We start from the raw sequence: 18,728 nt of genomic DNA on the forward strand, positions 1-18,728 counted from the left end.
GGATCACATGTACAGCATAAAGGGAGAGAAACCTGTATGCATACTGTCACGGAGTCACAGAAGGGCTCCGTGATTGTGAGAGTGATTGGCAGGGCTGCCAATCACCCAGGCAGCTCAGGTGCCTGGTTGCCAGGGGCAACCAGGTGGTCACATGACCGGAAGGGGGCAGGGCCAGGCCTTTAAAACCAGCTCAGGCCAGAGCCTGAGACACAGTTCCCTTCTGGCTGCTGCAGGAGCAGGAGCTCTGTGGCTGAGCTGAGCGGCCGGGGTTAGTGGCTACTACTTCATCGCGCTAACCGGCTGCAATGATGCAGGGAACAGGATCGCCCTAACTGGAGGTAGGATTGAGAGCCCGGGTGGGGCTTGGAGTTATTAGGTGTGTGGAGCCTTTGCTTATGTTATAGCCAGATGGCTTGAGTGTTTAGTTATAGTTTACATCCGGAGGACCGGGGAGGCTGTAGGGGAGCGAGGAGGCCTCAAGGGGAGCTTCCCCACAGCTTGGGGGTTCCCAGTGCCCAGTTGGGCATAGTGCCAGGGGCACTATTGTCGGTGCGATAGGGCACCATATTGCGCCGGCGAGGCGCGGGGTGCGGGGTTACAGACCCCGGCCCATAAGGGCGGTGTTTAGCCCCAGAGCGGGGCAGAGACAGAGCGCGAGGCGCAGAGTCAGCCTCGAGAGGGCGAGGCCCCTGGAGCGGGGCAGAGACAGAGCGCGAGAGACGCAGAGTCAGCCCCGAGAGGGCAAGGCCCAAGGCGGGGCAGAGACAGTGCGCGAGGCACGTGCAGTCAGCCCAGAGGGGGCAAGGCCCCAGCGGGGCTCCCCAGCAGTTTGGGGGCTCCGGGTGCCCAGTAGGGGCACAGTGCCAGGGGGCCAGGCACGGCTACGGCCACCTGAGCCCCGAGCGCGGGAGGCGCGCAGCGCGGAGAGCGCGGTACAGGTTTGTGCCGGCGTGGCACGGAGCACGGGGTTGGACCCCGGCCCGTAAAGACGGCACTTTGCCCAGTGGGGCAAAAGACCCAAGAAAGGGTCAAGGGGGCCAGGCACGGCTACGGCCACCTGAGCCCCAAGCGCGAGGCGAGCAGGACGGCGATAGCGCCGGTCCGAGGGCGCCGGGAGCAGGACGGCGATAGAGCCGAGATCCGGGCGGCGAGAGCGTGCCGGCCCTAGGGCGGCGAGAGCGTGCCGGCCCTAGGGCGGCGAGAGCGTGCCGGCCCTAGGGCGGCGAGAGCGTGCCGGCCCTAGGGCGGCGAGAGCGTGCCGGCCCTAGGGCGGCGAGAGCGTGCCGGCCCTAGGGCGGCGAGAGCGCTCCAAACGGAAGGCAGAGCCGGCGGTGAGCCAGGCGCCGGCTAGAACCCGGCCCAAGGGGCGCCGGTAGTGAGCGGCGCTGGCGAGCCGACCCAGGAAGTGCCAGCAGGTAGCTGGCTGCTAGCAGGACAGGCCCAAGGCGTGGGAACGGGCCAGAGATTGGGGCCCGACCCAAGGAGGCGCCAGGTGGGCGAAGAGCCCGGTGCCCGAGAGTGAGAGCAAGGGCACCCGAGGGGCGAGGGACCATACAAGCGTCCCCAGGAATAGCTGCGAGGCTTGGGGCGTGCTAAGGGGGAGGCTTGGAGGCACGCATTGCCCTTAAGGCAGGACGCTTATCAAATACCCGTCTGGGAATAGGGACGACTAACAAGACCGTCCATTAGGGAAACTGGCAGCCTCCACATCATATATCTTAACATCAAAGTCGTGGCGGGCGAGATTCTGAGGGTGCTACGTCACCCTAACGTGACGGTAGGCGGTGCTAGGGAGCTCACGGCCGCCCCTAGTTGCTACACCCCCCCTCACAAGTGGTGCATTGGCCGGGAACCACCGGCCGTGCACGGGGTAGAACCCGTCAATCCAGGCGGGGAGAAGCGATCCCAGCTGATTAGGGCAGTTGATATTGTTGGGGCATGGAAGCCCAGTACTCAGCGTGTGGTGCCGAGAGAGTAGGGCACATACGTAAGATAGAGAAGGTAACGGCCCTAGAGGGGCTTGGACATTGTTGGGGCATGGATGCCCGTTCCGAAGCGTATGGTGCCGAGACAGGAGGGCACATACGTGAGACCGAGAAAATAACAGCCCTAGAGGGGCTGGAGGAGAATATGGACGACCTCATGAGTAGGTTAAGGTGTGAGGAGCTGGAGGAACAAGTGCTCCAGCTCAGACAGGAACTAGAGGCAGCCAATATCTGGCGTGAGAGTGCAGAGGCTAGAGCAGCCGCCCTGGAGCGACAATGGTCGCCGGGCAAAAAGAGCGGGGTTGCCAAAGAGATCCGACGCTTCCTAGCGGAGGAGGCGGAGAGGGTGCGAAGAATTGAGCAGGGAATAGCGCTCGACAGGGAGAAGAGCCTAAAACGGGAATACCAGCTCGGCGTTATGCAGGCAGAAGTGGGGCGCTGGAGGGATCAGGCCCGGGAGGCCAGCGAAACCCCGGCAAAGGTAAAGCAGCGGTTAGAAGTGTCTAAGGACCTGATTACGTCCTTACGGAGAGAGATCCAGGCTCGTGAAGAGCAGATCCAAGTCCTTCAGGAGGACTTGGAGACTTGGCAGGAGAGGGGCCTGAAAGCAGAAAGGGTGATAGACCAATATCAAGACGAACTCACCCAGAACCGTGGTCAGCTGGAGGAGTCTAGGAAGCTTTGGGAGGCGCAGTATACAAAAATGAAGGCTCTTGTAGATAAGGGCGAGAGAAAGAGCCTGAGAGAGCAGGGAGTACAAACCTGGGAGAACACAGGCAGCCTGCAAAAAGAGCTGGAGGCGGTAGAGGAGTGGCTACAGGGTTACCTAGGGGGTGTCCAAGAGGAACTCCAAGAGAGGGAAATACTTATCGAGACCCTGAGGCAAACCGGACCTCAATTAGAAAACCTTCAGCTCCAACAAGAACGGTGGCTGAGGGAGGCTAAAAACCAGCGGGCTCTAGAAGCTCAGAGGGTCCAGCACGCTGAGGAACTAAGAGAACAAGCGCAGGGTCTGCAGATAGAAAGAGACCATCTCAAGGAGCAGACAGTAGCACTCGAAACTCTCCTGGCGGAGAGACAGGTTAAGGTAACATCTCTTATGGCAGAAAGAGGGCAACTGCAACAGCAATTACTTGCCATGCGGGAAGAGCTGCAGAGGCTGGATAAGGCCGCTCGGGAGGTTCGTGAGGCAGGTAGCCAGGCGATGGGGAAGGACCTGAGAGACCAGGAGGTACAAACCCTAAGGAGCTCGGGTGATCTAGGACAATGGAGGGACCAGAATAAAACATGGAAGGCCCTCCTTGCGGAGAGTCGGAACAGAGAAGCAGGCCTACTAGCAGAACAGGGGCAGTTGCTACCCGAGTTGCAAGCCCTGAAGGAAGGGCTGCTAGGGTTACAGCCATGCCAGGGTGACCAGCCGCAGTCCTCCGAGGTAGGCAGCCAAACTACCGAGGAAATGGTACGGGTGCAGCAAGGTAAAGAGACAGAAGGGAAAGATCTGATGGATTGGGGAGTGCAGACCACCAGGAGATCAGGCACCTGCGAGAAAGAGCTTGAAGCTACAAAAAGGCGTTTGCAGGAAAGAGAAACCCTCAGTGAAGTCTCGAATCGGAGTAGAGCCCAAGGTAAAGAGCCCCAGTTACCACAGACCCAGGGGTTAGTAAAAGGGAAATCTCCCAGAAGGGAAAATCCGGACCAGTCTGGGGGGAACAGTGACCCAGAACAGGCAGGAGGGCCGGACCAGGATAAGGATCCCTTAGACAGGGGACGTTACGCTGCGCATAAGGAGACCCAGGTAGACCTCTTTGAATGTTGGGAGGCGAAGTGGGCCCGGTGGCAAGAACTTCACCTGCAGGGCCTAGCTCGATTAGAGCAACGTTTAGGAGACCTGGTGAAAGGGCCAGACAGGCCATACGCACAAGGGGACGCCTGTAATAAACGGCGCGGGCGTCAGGCCAGAGGTAAGGCCAGGGTAGTTACACCACCCCAGCAAGAGCAGAGAACCCAGGGCGGCGCGAAGAGCACCGCAGCGCACCCAGGGAAGGGAAACCTAGCGATGGGGAAGAGGCCGTGTCTGTATATGACCAGGATACCCCGACAGGTCACGTGGAGGACACTTAAGTACCTCATAGAAAGGAAGGTGGGGAAAGTGGCCTGGGTCCAAATTTTTAAGGGCCCAGGAGGAAAATCCGCAGGCCGGGGTAAGGTGGAATTTTGGAGTAAAGAGGAAGCCCAGAGGGCACTAAGGTGCCAGTGGGAGATTTGGGGAGCACTCCAGGATGCCCAAGCACAGCAGGAGAGCCGAGCGGCCCGGCGAAACATCAGGCCGGAAGAAACCCGAAAGGGGACCGCCGAATGGAAATCCCGGAAGGCGATCCGAAGAGCAGCGAACGAGGTAGGGAATCTACCGAGGTCTGCTAATGTGGGGGGGCTACCTGTGGCGGGTAAACCCCAGGAAATCCCGCATGGTGCACCCCCGGGTAAAAGGCGAGTTGGGGGCGCCTCAAAACCTCCGCCACCCAAATTAGACGCTGCTGGTAACCCCAGAAGAACATTCCCAACGGTGGGATAGTTCGTGGAGAGGCTGAAGAGCCCCTCCCCGGTGAGTTGGGAACTTAAGTGGGGGGGTATGTCACGGAGTCACAGAAGGGCTCCGTGATTGTGAGAGTGATTGGCAGGGCTGCCAATCACCCAGGCAGCTCAGGTGGTCACATGACCGGAAGGGGGCAGGGCCAGGCCTTTAAAACTAGCTCAGGCCAGAGCCTGAGACACAGTTCCCTTCTGGCTGCCGCAGGAGCAGGAGCTCTGCGGCTGAGCTGAGCGGCCGGGGTTAGTGGCTACTACTTCATCGCGCTAACCGGCTGCAATGATGCAGGGAACAGGATTGCCCTAACTGGAGGTAGGATTGAGAGCCCGGGTGGGGCTTGGAGTTATTAGGCGTGTGGAGCCTTTGCTTATGTTATAGCCAGATGGCTTGAGTGTTTAGTTATAGTTTACATCCGGAGGACCGGGGAGGCTGTAGGGGAGCGAGGAGGCCTCAAGGGGAGCTTCCCCACAGCTTGGGGGTTCCCAGTGCCCAGTTGGGCATAGTGCCAGGGGCACTATTGTCGGTGCGATAGGGCACCATATTGCGCCGGCGAGGCGCGGGGTGCGGGGTTACAGACCCCGGCCCATAAGGGCGGTGTTTAGCCCCGAAGCGGGGCAGAGACAGAGCGCGAGGCGCAGAGTCAGCCTCGAGAGGGCGAGGCCCCTGGAGCGGGGCAGAGACAGAGCGCGAGAGACGCAGAGTCAGCCCCGAGAGGGCAAGGCCCAAGGCGGGGCAGAGACAGTGCGCGAGGCACGTGCAGTCAGCCCAGAGGGGGCAAGGCCCCAGCGGGGCTCCCCAGCAGTTTGGGGGCTCCGGGTGCCCAGTAGGGGCACAGTGCCAGGGGGCCAGGCACGGCTACGGCCACCTGAGCCCCGAGCGCGGGAGGCGCGCAGCGCGGAGAGCGCGGTACAGGTTTGTGCCGGCGTGGCACGGAGCACGGGGTTGGACCCCGGCCCGTAAAGACGGCACTTTGCCCAGTGGGGCAAAAGACCCAAGAAAGGGTCAAGGGGGCCAGGCACGGCTACGGCCACCTGAGCCCCAAGCGCGAGGCGAGCAGGACGGCGATAGCGCCGGTCCGAGGGCGCCGGGAGCAGGACGGCGATAGAGCCGAGATCCGGGCGGCGAGAGCGTGCCGGCCCTAGGGCGGCGAGAGCGCTCCAAACGGAAGGCAGAGCCGGCGGTGAGCCAGGCGCCGGCTAGAACCCGGCCCAAGGGGCGCCGGTAGTGAGCGGCGCTGGCGAGCCGACCCAGGAAGTGCCAGCAGGTAGCTGGCTGCTAGCAGGACAGGCCCAAGGCGTGGGAACGGGCCAGAGATTGGGGCCCGACCCAAGGAGGCGCCAGGTGGGCGAAGAGCCCGGTGCCCGAGAGTGAGAGCAAGGGCACCCGAGGGGCGAGGGACCATACAAGCGTCCCCAGGAATAGCTGCGAGGCTTGGGGCGTGCTAAGGGGGAGGCTTGGAGGCACGCATTGCCCTTAAGGCAGGACGCTTATCAAATACCCGTCTGGGAATAGGGACGACTAACAAGACCGTCCATTAGGGAAACTGGCAGCCTCCACATCATATATCTTAACATCAAAGTCGTGGCGGGCGAGATTCTGAGGGTGCTACGTCACCCTAACGTGACGGTAGGCGGTGCTAGGGAGCTCACGGCCGCCCCTAGTTGCCGCTCCCTCACACATACATGTAATAAAAGTAAATTTCCTTGAACTTTCCTCCTTAACTGTTTAATGATAATTCATTTGCTTGGCAAAGCAGCTCTGCAGTGTATTTTCTAAATGCTTTTGCAACACCTTTGATTGCAAATTCTAAGAGTGCTCTTGCATTTTGGTTTACTGCTTTATGTCCAACAAGTGTTAGTATGTAAACAGGTTTTTGTTTGTAGCTGTGTTGATCTAAGGACATAGGCAGGCAAGGTTCTTTGGGTAGATGTGATATGTTTTATTAGACCAGTTGAGTAGTTGGAAAAAAAGTTCTTAGTAAGCTTTTGGGCACAGTCACCCTTCGTAAGTTAACGTCTATTTAAAACATAGTACAGTGGGAGTGCTGTTGCTCTTGGAAGTCAGAACTGTAGGTTGAGTCTGTCTTCAGATTCTTGATGCTCACATCATTCAGAGATGTAGGTTGTAGCCGTGTTGGTCTAAGGACATAGGCAGAGAAGGTTCTTTGTGTAAATCTGATATCTTTTATTAGATCAACTAAATAGTTGGACAATTTTTTTTTTTTTAGCAAGCTTTCAGGTTTAACAATCCTTTGTCAGACTGAGGAAGTCTCTGCAGTTGGTTTGTGCTGTTCCTGGATGGAATGAACAGTAAAGAAGCCAGAGATTGGTCTGCATGCAAGAACACCAGCTAGTGAAGATGTAAATTGAGGAGTCAGTGGGTGAGAGAAAGGCTAGTGGGGTGGGGAAGGGGAATGAATGTACAAATTAGAATACATATGCATGATTTGCAAAGCACCTGAAGATTTCCAACCAAAAGCCAGCCACTGTAAGAATGCATTATCAAAGCAACTTACAAAAAATTTGAAAATGAAAGCTGAATTCCCCAAAGAGAATACGTCCCCTTTTGATTTCTTAGCAAAATGACAAATAACAAAATAAGCATCATTTAAAATTTGGAAGGCAACAAAATGACAATAGTAAGACCAAGGAAGCCTCATAGCTCAGAGAAACAACCAGTAACATTAAGCAATGCTCAAGCTCTCTCGTTAAAGTTGGACCGATCAACTTCAGGACTGTAATTTATCCAAGTAGAAGGGCATTGCCACATTTAGTATCCATTTTTCTTATAATACTTGGCTCGTGCAACTACATCATTGGCATAATCATTGTGGGTTGTGCCAATATCCATTTCTGCATAGGTCTGGACATTTCCAGGTCCTGCATTGTAGGCAGAAATCCCACCTGAAACAAAGCATCAGAAGTGTAAAAACAGAAAACTAAACATTCTCTCCTAGTTTGTAAGAGCTTTTGGAAATGTCTAAATTGCTCTCTTACTTTGTATCTTATTAGACTGAGGTTCTGCAAATAGAATGTATAAAATCCTAAATTCACTCAAAAATCAGGATTAATTACATTCACAAATACCAGCAGCTGTGTGAAAATATAGCACGCAGTTGGCTAACCATGTACGAACAGGAGCCCTCATTCTTCAGCCCACACCCACACTTAATAAATGAAGACCCAGTAACCTTGTCTCAGTCATTTTCAGGGCTGAATGAAAACTATGGTAGGTGAATGTTAAAACACAAGCATGGACTTCATTCTCCTCTTCTCTCTCAATCTCTGTGCCAGCATGCTGCAGTGTAGCATAGACACCTGAGCTATCTGTAAATGAACTAACCTAGATATTAGAATCAGTCTAGATCTAGCAGCACAAAGCTCACCACTGGAGACTAATTTTCTCTATTCCATCTTTCATGTTAACCTGCACAATCTTGTAATTCTCTTGAGATCTATCTATAGTTCTCAAAAAGACTGTAGGTCTACACAGATTCATAATGACATGCTGGCACTGTTTCAATAAATATGAAACTTCTTCCTACCTTCAATGGCTTCAGGATAGTTCTCATGGCTGCTTCTACATGAGATGCTGACTATGCAATCATTTAGTACTTGTATGAAGAAGTACTAAATGCCTGCACAGTAACCAGAGCTACTGTGATGTAGCATCATCAGATGGCTTTTTTGTGATGCTGACCATACAGTAGCTCATTACTACTGCACAGTAGAATTGCATCATGTTTCCTGCCATACGACACTACTGCACAGTTGTCACAGGCTACTGTGGAGTCAGCATCTCATGTAGACACAGCCATGGCCAAATAGTTGAGACCCAAATAACAACATAAAGGGTGCATCTAGACATTCATTAATGCACTTTAGGTAATGCACATTAAATTAGTACCTTCATTGTGAAGTACTAGAAAAAGACACATAAGTCTATTTTCATGCACATTAGTTAAAGAGCAGTTTTTTCATGATGCTTCAGTGCATATTAAAATAGGTTAATGAACATTAAAGCACATGTGTATACAGGATTTCTTTTTGGATTTAACTATTCCCCTTCAGTGTTGGAAACTCAAACCCAATATTGTGCTAAAGAAAGGGAAAACCAATGTGAAACAGATGTATTTAGTTTCACTGTCCAAGCTCTGGGAAATCAGGAAGCAGAAAATTGTATCAATGGTGAAAATTATGAGAGATTCTTGCAGAAGTTCAGTAACACAAGATATTTAATAGGATATGTGTCTTAGGATTTCCCTTGTCTCATAGCCTGAATATATTCCATACTTTATACCTTTCAGCTGTTGTTCTTTAGTCCACCTTGGGAACTTTTTCTGGATTGCCTTAATCATACCCACAAGGATTTGTGTGCCCTGGATGAGATGAGCCTCAGAGTTCCATGGCTTAACGATTTTATGATACCTCTTATCAACCTAGAAGAAACCAAGGGAACATTACTAAATCTTGTATGCAACCAAGTACCTATGTAACATTGTAACTACAATTTTGGCCTCTACATGCAGTTTTCATTCTATGTAACTATGCACCCCCCTGCATTTCCCTTCTGAATAGGCTCATTAGGCTTCATTATGTTTGCATAAGTGCCTGTAGGAAACAAAAATGCCTGGCACCTATATATAATGTCTATTCAGTCCAATGCTTTCATGAGAGAAAAGCTATGACTAGTGGGTGTTTGATGCTGTAGGAAGGTCCTGCCATCTAAGAGCCTGCTAGGTTCTAGGCTGTTGGTCACCTAGATGGAATTTGAAGCTATAATTTTCTCTTTTTTAGTAATGTGCTTTAATCACCAGGCCATAGGCTAGGCGTTGTCCACCGCTTCCCTCCTGAAGTTAGCCCACCAAACAATGCATTTAATATTCACTGGATAACACTAATAAACAGGAATGGAATTGTTTCTGTCCCAATGGGACAAGGATCAGGGCCAGAACTCAGGTCTCCCTGTGCCATGGTTAAGGCACTTTTCTGAGAAGCAGGAGATAGAGGCCCAAACCCTCTGGGTGATCAAAACCTAGAATCTAAAATGCCTCCCTAGGCAAGTGTTCGAACCATAAGGCTATTGGGCTAAAAGGTCCTCTGCATGAGTTCCGGATAGCATGTGTATAGGATGATCCTGTTCCACCACAGGTGGAAATAGGATCTAAATTTGGCAGAAGTGCTAAGAATTGCAGTTAAGTGGCTATATTCGTGCCACTTCCACATGTAAAGGTGAGCTAAGACTTTCCCCAATAAGTTTAGGCAGTTTACTGCCCCCTCAATGCATTCAACTAGTTTTTATTGTGTCATATCTCTGCCAGAATGCCCCATGATCTTCTCTGTATACTGCGTTTTCACTGCTAGATATTGGCAGTGCTGACAGAACTCAGAAGTTTACTTTTGCTATTGAGGGCCCTAAACACTAAGCTGAAGTCATGCACCTCACATACTATGACTTGGTGAATCTTGAATAGAGAATGTAATGCAGCCCCACCACACAATAGGCTGGAGACTTAGGGGGTTATGAAAAATGGGTGATGAGGGTTTGAATCCCCTGCAGCAGAAGTGGGAATGACACTCACATCATGGGGGAGTGCTCTAACTACTAAATTATATGTAAAAGGGGCCACATCCTTTCCAATCCTTCTCTTTGTGCTTTAAATGAAAATGCAGCTGTCACTGCCTCATAGCTAACGTGCTATGAGTATTCTTCCTAGATTGGGTGGAGATAGGTGGAGGTAAGTCTAGCTGTTAGATACCAGTAGACAATGGGGGTGATATGGGCACTGAGGTGCTCAGCCCTGTTGAGACTAAAGTGTTTGTGGGTGTGCACAGAAGCTGAATATTATATGTCTCGGGACTTTTTAAAATCAAATCTTGAGGTACCCATCTGCTTAAAGAGTTCCAGAGCTAGGTAACACTTGCATGGGAGAGAGTGTTTCTTTACAGATTTCCATACACGTTTAAACATGCTGCCACTGCTACCAGGGAATTTGGAAAGTAATGGAAAAGATCAGCTATAAACTTGCTATAATGAGAATGCCGACTCACCTAGTTCCTTCATGTGAGGCTTTCACCTTCACAAATGTTGCCACCAGAGAATGGACTTTCTGGGTGGTAGAGTAAAATGCACAGCCTCTTAGAAGGTTAAAAGACAGTCCCTAACACAGCGGTTTTCAACCTTTGTTCACTTGCGGACCCCTAAAAAATGGAGGTGGGGACCCCTTTGGAAATTTCAAATAAAGGTACAGACCCCTTTGAATTGTAAGAGTGGGTATTCACATATTTTTGACTACTCATAGTAATCTTTTGTGGACCCCTTAGATATAGTTTGCTGAAAAACACTATCCAAACTGTAGTCAACACGCTAAAGAAGCTTGCTCGCTGATTTCAGTTGTCCTGTGTGCTAGTCAGCATGGTGCTGCTGCAACTCTAGTTTGTTTTCATGGTATGGACATCAGCAGAAGCTGCACTATTGAGAAGTAAGGCTGTCTTCTTGCCTATAACACCCATTCGTGCTATCTTGTTCTAAGATTCTTGTAAATTACTCACTTGCATCAAACCGTAGGCATTTCCCCCGTCACCCCATCCATCACGGGTTAGGGCAGCTCCTGCATGCGACTCTCTAGAGATGATGCCAGCAATCACAGCTGGATCTACGCACAGTTTTCTGCCAGCACTGTGAATGATGCCTTTATAGTTATTCATTCTGGGTAGGTCCTTTGCAGCAATCGTTTCAGAAGCCCGGACTCCTGTACAAGTAAAGGTTTTCATTATTTAATTTCAGAACTATTTGTCACCCTAGGTAGACACTGTATGAGTTAGGTTGTGAAACTTATGTATCATGTATATAGTGTCAAGGTGAAAAAGACATGTGACTTGAAATGATATGGAAAACACTGGTGCTTATCTGTATTGTTGGAGTCAAGGAAGAATGGGTATGTATTTGCCAGGAAAGTGAAGGGGAATTGTGCACTGTCTTTGGGGAGGAACAGACAGCACCTGGGACCCTCTAGGCAAGGATCTTGTCTCCAGACAGAAGGATGAAGCAGAAGTATGGAGGTTCAGAGTTGAAAGGGGGACCCAAAGTCAAATAAATGGTGGGTTTTTACATGTCCAAGAGACAGTATCTGTGGGAGAGGGAGTAGCAGTCCCCACACTTGCATTTCCCCCTCCTTTTCTCTTTTGAAGCCTCAACATCAACCCATCCTGCACTTAGAGAAAATCCTATAGGGGTGAAGTTACACATTACATTGAGACCATACTAAATCAATGGAGTGCTAATTAGTATCAAAGTTTGAATGTACTGAAGTTACCCTAACACAAGCTAAGGAAGGTGCTTAGCACAAGTTAATGATCTTTAATGTATGGACACTTGTGTTTTAAGTGCCCTTAGTATGGTTTAAGTGTAATGTGTAACTTCACCCCTAGTTAAGCGATGTTTGTGTTCTAAATCCTACTATATTTTTGAAACAATCAAAATAAGGTGTTCCTTCAAGTTTACTAGCAGTGCTGGTACTGACAGCAGTGCTCAGGAATGGCTAAGTAAGGGATGGGAAACCAGGAATCTTCCAGTCAGCTCCATTGTTGATTTACTGCACAGCTTTGGGGTGGTCTCTTTGGCCAAATTTTAAAATTCAGGGCCACCTAGAGCTAGGCCTTCTGAAGTTCATAGCCATCCCAGCACTTATAACTTCAATTTAAGGTCTGATTGCTTCAAAAACATATAGAAGGATCAGAATCTGCTAATATAAAAATGGATTCCTTACTTTCTGGATTAAAATGATCATTCATTTAACTTGTCTAATGCCAACGGAGCAACACCATTTTGGTAGTTGTCCCATAGATGAAAACAAAAAAGGATTATTTTTGCTGGAGGGATGTTTTGAGTGCAGTGACCATAATAATTTGAGGGAAATCTGGGATGGGGGGGGAGCGGTTAAAGTCAGGATTAGGAACGACAATGCATGTATTCCCTCTTCCCCCTCTCACCCCCTGTAGCTTCCAAGAGTTGGGTTGGGCAGGATACACACATACATACAGACCCCCCACCCCAAACCCACACATCCCAGGTGCAGGGCCAGGCAGGACACTGCTCCCCCCAGTCCCCCCAAGGACCCTCCTCCGCACCAGAAACTCTGCTCACAGCCCAATGGAGTCTGGACCAGGGAGCAGCCTGTTGGCTGGGCTCCCTTGAGAAAATTGATGTAAAAGTGCCTGGATTGGTAGAAAGCCACCTGCACAAGCCCAGCTCCTGACCCAGGTGGGTTCCCAGCAATCTTTCTTCAAGTTTCTCAAATGGCTGGGATGTTGAGACAGCCTCTGAAATCTGGGATTGTCCTGGCTAATCCAAGGTGTATGATTGAGCACTCTAGTTATGAGATTTAATCAATTAATCCCTTTTTCATTGCTTGGAAGAAATCAAGAATTGTGGATTACAGTGATTACCCTGTATTCTAAAATGAGCCAGAAAACACAACAATCATACTCACCACAATATGATAAGCGTTCTGGTCTTGCAGTTTGACAAGATGCCCCAGTAGTATCAACTCTGTTTATATCACCGTAGCATCCAGACTGACTGGAAGTGTCTGAAGAGTTAGAGAATTTTTACATTAAGGAGCTTTTGTGAGCAGAAGTAAAGGTAGGCAAATTCAGAGTCATTAACCATACTCTTGTCAAGATGGAGTACTTTGTATTTCATAGGTTTTAGGGAGATTGTCAGTCAGAAATGACTGCCTCTATTGAAGGTAATGTCCTTTTCAAAGAGATGGATCTTTCATTGTGTTCTCCAAGAGCCAAGGGAGAAAAATGTCCTGAGCTCTATGCCCAAGTGCCCATCACAGGACACATCCTGTCCCCATTCTGTAACTGTCTTGCTAAGTACTACGAGCTCCATCATGTGATGTATTCTAATTTGATTCCATTGACTGTTGAACTCATTCCCTATGTCCATGTATACAGCTAGGATTTGTGGAAATACCAATGAAATGTGTTAGGGTATGCAGAGCAAACTCAGGAAAGGTATCAGGAGTTATGGACTTTGCATGAAAAAAATGATACATGAAAACTGATCATGTGCCTTGAATTATCTCACAGTAAGAGTATTTTACCAGGTCAATTTACCCTTTAATATGGCTAGGCTAGATTGACCCCATGTAGCTTTCACTTACTGTAGGGTAACTGTAGGCACATGAGCAGCTGTTCTAGGCCTGGTGAACCTTCTTTAATCTGAGTGTTTGCTCATAACCTTAACATCTTATGTGTCTCCAAATCTTTTACTCAGTTGTCTTGGCAGCAAGTTTAGTGAACCAGAGAGAGCTCCAAACTCACCAATAAGGGCAGCTAGGCCCAGAATGATCAGTGTGAGATACATGGGGATGGTTGTTCCTGAGCACAGAAGAAAATCTGAAATCAAAAACAGCAAATGTGAAAAAAGAAAGGTATTGAAATGTTCCCTAACTAAATGCAAATACAACATTTTCTGAACAATGGGGTTATTTCTCCTGACTGAATGTGCACATACTGAACTAGAAAGCAATTTTATGGCTTGGTGTATGGGTAGCTATGACAGAGACCACGATAATAGTTCTGCCTTTCCCTGACAAAGCATACAAATAGTGCAGAAGAGAGAGGAGAGAATAGATGCAGAATCAAGCTTTCATACTGCAACCTTGTTGCTATTCTAATTTCTCTTCCTATTTGTCTTCAAAACTATAATCTCCAGGAATATTTGATTTGCAATTAGTATGATTAACTGTATTCAGAATTACCTGCAGCTGTTTCCCCTTCAAAATTATCAGAACCTTTAGCTTCTGCCAGGTCACCTACACCATACTGCCTGCATCTACATGAGATGCTGACTGTGCAGTAGCTTGTTACTACTGCACAGGTGTGTTGCATGGCACAATGTGCAACATGATGCTACTGCACAGTAGTAATGAGCTACTGCACATTCAGCATCACCTAAAAGCTGTTTGGCAACATTACTGTGCAGTAACTCTGATTTCTGTACAGTCGTTTAGTACTTGTGTATGCAAGTGCTAAATAAGCGTGCAGTAGTGATTGCACAATAAGCATCTTGTTTAGACATGGCCACTGTGATAGTGTTTATTATAGTTTATGCCATATCTGTGAGTAGGGGCAGGATATGATAACCTCCCACCATTTGTGTTAGCTCTTTCTAACTCTAATTCTTTGTTAAGCCTATGGTATCATTAAGAAATGCCTTATCTGTTCAATAGTAGAGACTACAGAATTTGGCCTTTTATTACTGCCTATTGATTTTTACCAATGTATAGATCAAAGAATATATCATATCCTGAGTGAGCTATTCTTTACTTGCAAGGAAAAATACTTGTTTGTTGTTTAATGATAAACTTTCTATTTGTAGTACTGTTGTGATAGTCATTGTGAATTCTGCTTGTGACAAGTGATATATCTGCTGAATATTTTATTTTAGATTCTACATCTTGTTTAGATGGGTGACTTCCTTTTCTTACCTTAATTTCTTACTTGCTTCCCTTCAGTTTGTATTTTGGCCAAGATTGATGTTTTGAAGAGCATTGTATATACAAGAAGATCCTTCCCTATTTACTCTAAACATTAATGTGATCTCAGAGGATGAAATGTATGTAACATTTTCTAATGCAAAGAAAATCCACCCTGTGTCCTTGTGGAAGCTAGCATAGAGGAAAGTGATTCCACAATTCCAGAGTTTGCTGTGACTCAGACTTCAAATCTCAACTATTTTTCATTGGGGTCTCTTTTCACATGTTCCTCTTGTTTCTGAGTCTCTTTCCTAAAAAAAAGCCTGTGGCAAAGTAAAAAATGAAGATAAAGAATTCCTACAGTTTTTTTTCCCAGTCTTGTTCTGGTATCATAGACTCCTCTCCAGAGAGGCTCTGGGGACACGGGGTTGTCTTAATGCACTTGAACAGTTTTACTTAGCTTAAACACAGAAAGTTGACAATGAAAATGTGCCTCAGAAGTTTGAGAAGTCCTGCACTCCAGGGCTAGGGACAGACATTCAAAAAGACTGAGCCTGAATTGATTCAACCTTTGCAGGTTAGTCTAACCTGGCTAGGCTGAACTGGTTTCCAGCCATACAGACAATCCATCTGGACTGAGGAAATTCAGGCACATTCCTGCAGTGGCTCAGCCTGGAAGCTGGGGGGTGCTAGAGCAGCCCTCCCTTCCCTTGCAGAGTTGAGCTGAGGAGGGTGTGGCCAGGTCCCAGCAGGAGGCTCAGATTAGGGAGGGGTGTGAACCCCCAGCCTGCCTGCAGTCCCAGGCTTTTCCCAGCTTGTTGCTCAAGGGGCAGGAGTGTTGCCATCCCTCAGCTAGCACTGAGGCAAAGGCAGGGTATGCAGTGCATGCATCTGTTGATGATACGGAGCTTTTTAGTCTCCCTCAGTGCTTCTGTATACTCTCTGCACTGCAACAAACTGACAGGCAAGCAAGCCAGGGGTGTGGGGGTTGATAACAGTGTCACCCCATCTCAATGTTTATCACTCTATGAAGAAAACAGAGGGACATTACCAGCTACCTGTTGATTCTGTCTGTTGATTCAGCATAGACCCAGAATGTGGTATGCTAGCTAATACACAGATACCTTCTCCACAAGGCAGAGAGGAGGGGGGAATTCCTGCTTAGCAGGGAGTGGTGAGGGGGAGAGGGGATCTAACAGCTTTTCCAAGGAAAGACCTGTTGAATAGCTCCAAAAAGCCCGCCATCTCCCACAGCATGGACTGTAGCCAGCATGTGGTCTGCTAGCTAATGCTGAGGTGTCTGTGAGGGGGAGCATGCCCGCTTAGCACAGAGTGGGAAGGGGAGCGGGGGGGAGCAGAAGCCAGGCAGATGCCTGCAGAGACTGCTGAGCTCCAGCAAGGCAGCAGAGGGGAGGGGCCAGCTCTGCTATGGAGCAGAGAGCCCCATCCAGCCAGAGAGCATGATGGGATGATGGGGGACTCTGATTTATCTTAAACCAGCAAGGAGTTTGGGACAGACATTGCAGATACTTATTTGAGCCAAATCAGATACTACATTCAACCAGGTTTATCTAAAACCGGTTTCAGCCATTTTCAAACTGGTTTATGTACACTGAACATCCATTCTGTTACAGATTTAAAACCAGTTTCTGATCACTTAAACAGGTTTATGTGTAATGTCTCTCCCTAGCCCATGTGAAAATGATAATGTGAGAGATGTTTATAAATAGTACCAAGAAGGTATAAATATACTGATCTAAGAACAAAGGACCTATCCTGTAATTTTAGGATCTGACTAACTGAATCATAAAGACAGTGATTTGTTTCATAGTTTCATAGGTTGTAGGGTTGGAAGGGACCTGAGTAGATCATCTAGTCCGACCCCCTGCCATGGCAGGAAAGAGTACTGGGGTCAAATGACCCCAGCAAGGTGTTCATCTAACCTCCTCTTAAAAACCCCCAGGGTAGGAGCCTGCACCACTTCACTTGGAAGTTGGTTCCAGATCCTAGCCGCCCTGACTGTGAAGTAGCACCTCCTGCTATCCAGCCTAAATCTACCCTCTGCCAGCTTGTGAAAAATCTCAGAGAAAAATCTTTGAGAAAAATCTCAGAGAAGGGTTGTACAACACCCAGAATTATAGCCTTTGAGGAAAGGAACTAGAGTGAGCAAAGGAAGTCACCCATCCAAACAAGATGCAGAATCTAAACTACTATAAAAAGGATGTCCTGAGGAGGAAGTACATTAGACCTGAAAGTCAGAGACTCCAGCGAAAAAAAAAAAAAAGAACTGTTTCTGTCCACCAACAAAATCCAGAATAATGCTGAGCACAGGAAAAAGAGGAAAGTAGGCATAGACTTCTTTGGCCCCAATTCAGCACTGTTTAAAAAAATGATTATTAGAGGGCCCTCCAAAGACAGACAGAGGAGAATACAAAATCTGCATATGAAAGTCAAACAATGTGGCTTTAGAAAAAAAAAGAGAAAAATCAGACAAGCTAAGCAGTTGCTGTGACAGTAATGCTACTTACATTCTTCTACTGAAAGAAGAAAGGTGCTGGTGGGCTGGCAGGCAAGTAGTCAGCACTGGAATGTTTTCTGCCTCCCAAAAGCTGTGGCAAAGATTGCATGTATTTGTACCTGCTTGCCCTCTTTTTGCTGCAATTGTCAACTCCTTTACTTCCTGATTTTAGCCGCAAACTGTTCAAACATCTCTTTTATTATGCCATCCTTGCTTAACTGGTTTATAACTAACAGCTGAAGGTTGAATGAACATCCTGTATTTGTGCTCACGCCCACTAGGTTTCAGCCCTTACTCCGGCCAGCTTTCTACATGTAGCAGCATTACGAATGGACCCACCTGGAGGAATATGAAGGGCTGCCCTGCAGAGGGGCAGTGTGTGAAGAGACAGAGTTTGTCCCAGTAGGGCAGGGGTGGGCAAAATGTGGCCCAGGGGCCAGATGTGGCCTTCCAGGCCATTCTATCGGGCCTGCAGGGCCCCTAAACATTTAGAAAATTAATATTTATCTGCCCTGGGTTGCCTGTCATGCAGTCCTAGATGTTTCCTAAAACTCAGTAAGCTGCCCTCTGCCCACAATAATTGCCTGCCCCTGCAGTAGGGACACCATTTGCCCTGAGAGCTAGTAAAGCTGCTTTGGAGGTAGCCCTCTTGGAATTGGGGGGAGGAGTGATGTAACCCTGGCAGGGTTTGAATGAGACTTTAGCAAAAGCCCAGGAAGGGCCTTGGCCTGGGATTGGCTGAGAGGCTTGGTTAAAAGGGGGGAGCAGTTTCCCCTGGTGGAACAAAGGAGAGAGAGAGGGGGTGAGAGACAGGCTGGAGACCAGGAAAAGGGGCCCATGTCTGCCCCCCCGAGAACCCCTGGCAGAGCCCTGCAGAAGTAGCAGCGAGAGGCTGCATGGAGAGTGCTGCACTGTGTCCTTCTCCCTCCTCTCCCCCTGGAAGCCCTGAAGGGGCAGAACAAGAGAGGAGCAGACTCCAAGCCTGGGAAGAGCCTCCTGCAAGCCCCTGTGTGGCTGGGTGACCACAGCAGGGGAGGGGGATGAAGGGCCAGGAGGAGACTGCTGGAGACTGCCCTGGTTTTCTCCGCTGTGAATGAGAAGGCCCTGGGGAGGGGCAGTCTCAGTTGCTGGAGGGAGACCTGGGCTAGA

General features: G+C 48.9%; 2 protein-coding genes across 3 annotated transcripts in view; one reads left to right on the top strand and one right to left on the bottom strand.

The window, feature by feature from the left end:
• LOC149874651 (uncharacterized) overlaps positions 1-18,728 on the top strand; it is a 65,038-nt gene that overhangs the window by 10,573 nt on the left and 35,737 nt on the right. The window lies entirely within an intron of this gene.
• LOC149874652 (lysozyme g-like) lies at positions 6,733-17,667 on the bottom strand. The gene is made up of 6 exons (XM_090031671.1): positions 17,590-17,667; positions 13,905-13,979; positions 13,064-13,162; positions 11,124-11,323; positions 8,872-9,010; positions 6,733-7,475 (listed from the first exon to the last, which is right to left on the bottom strand). Exons 2-6 carry the CDS (start codon positions 13,945-13,947, stop codon positions 7,342-7,344), a joined length of 615 nt encoding a protein of 204 aa, XP_089887797.1. The 5' UTR covers positions 13,948-13,979; positions 17,590-17,667; the 3' UTR covers positions 6,733-7,341.

The sequence above is a fragment of the Crocodylus siamensis genome, chromosome 1 (assembly GCF_052110815.1).
Source record: "Crocodylus siamensis isolate JL-2025a chromosome 1, ASM5211081v1, whole genome shotgun sequence".
NCBI classification, from domain to species: Eukaryota; Metazoa; Chordata; order Crocodylia; family Crocodylidae; genus Crocodylus; species Crocodylus siamensis.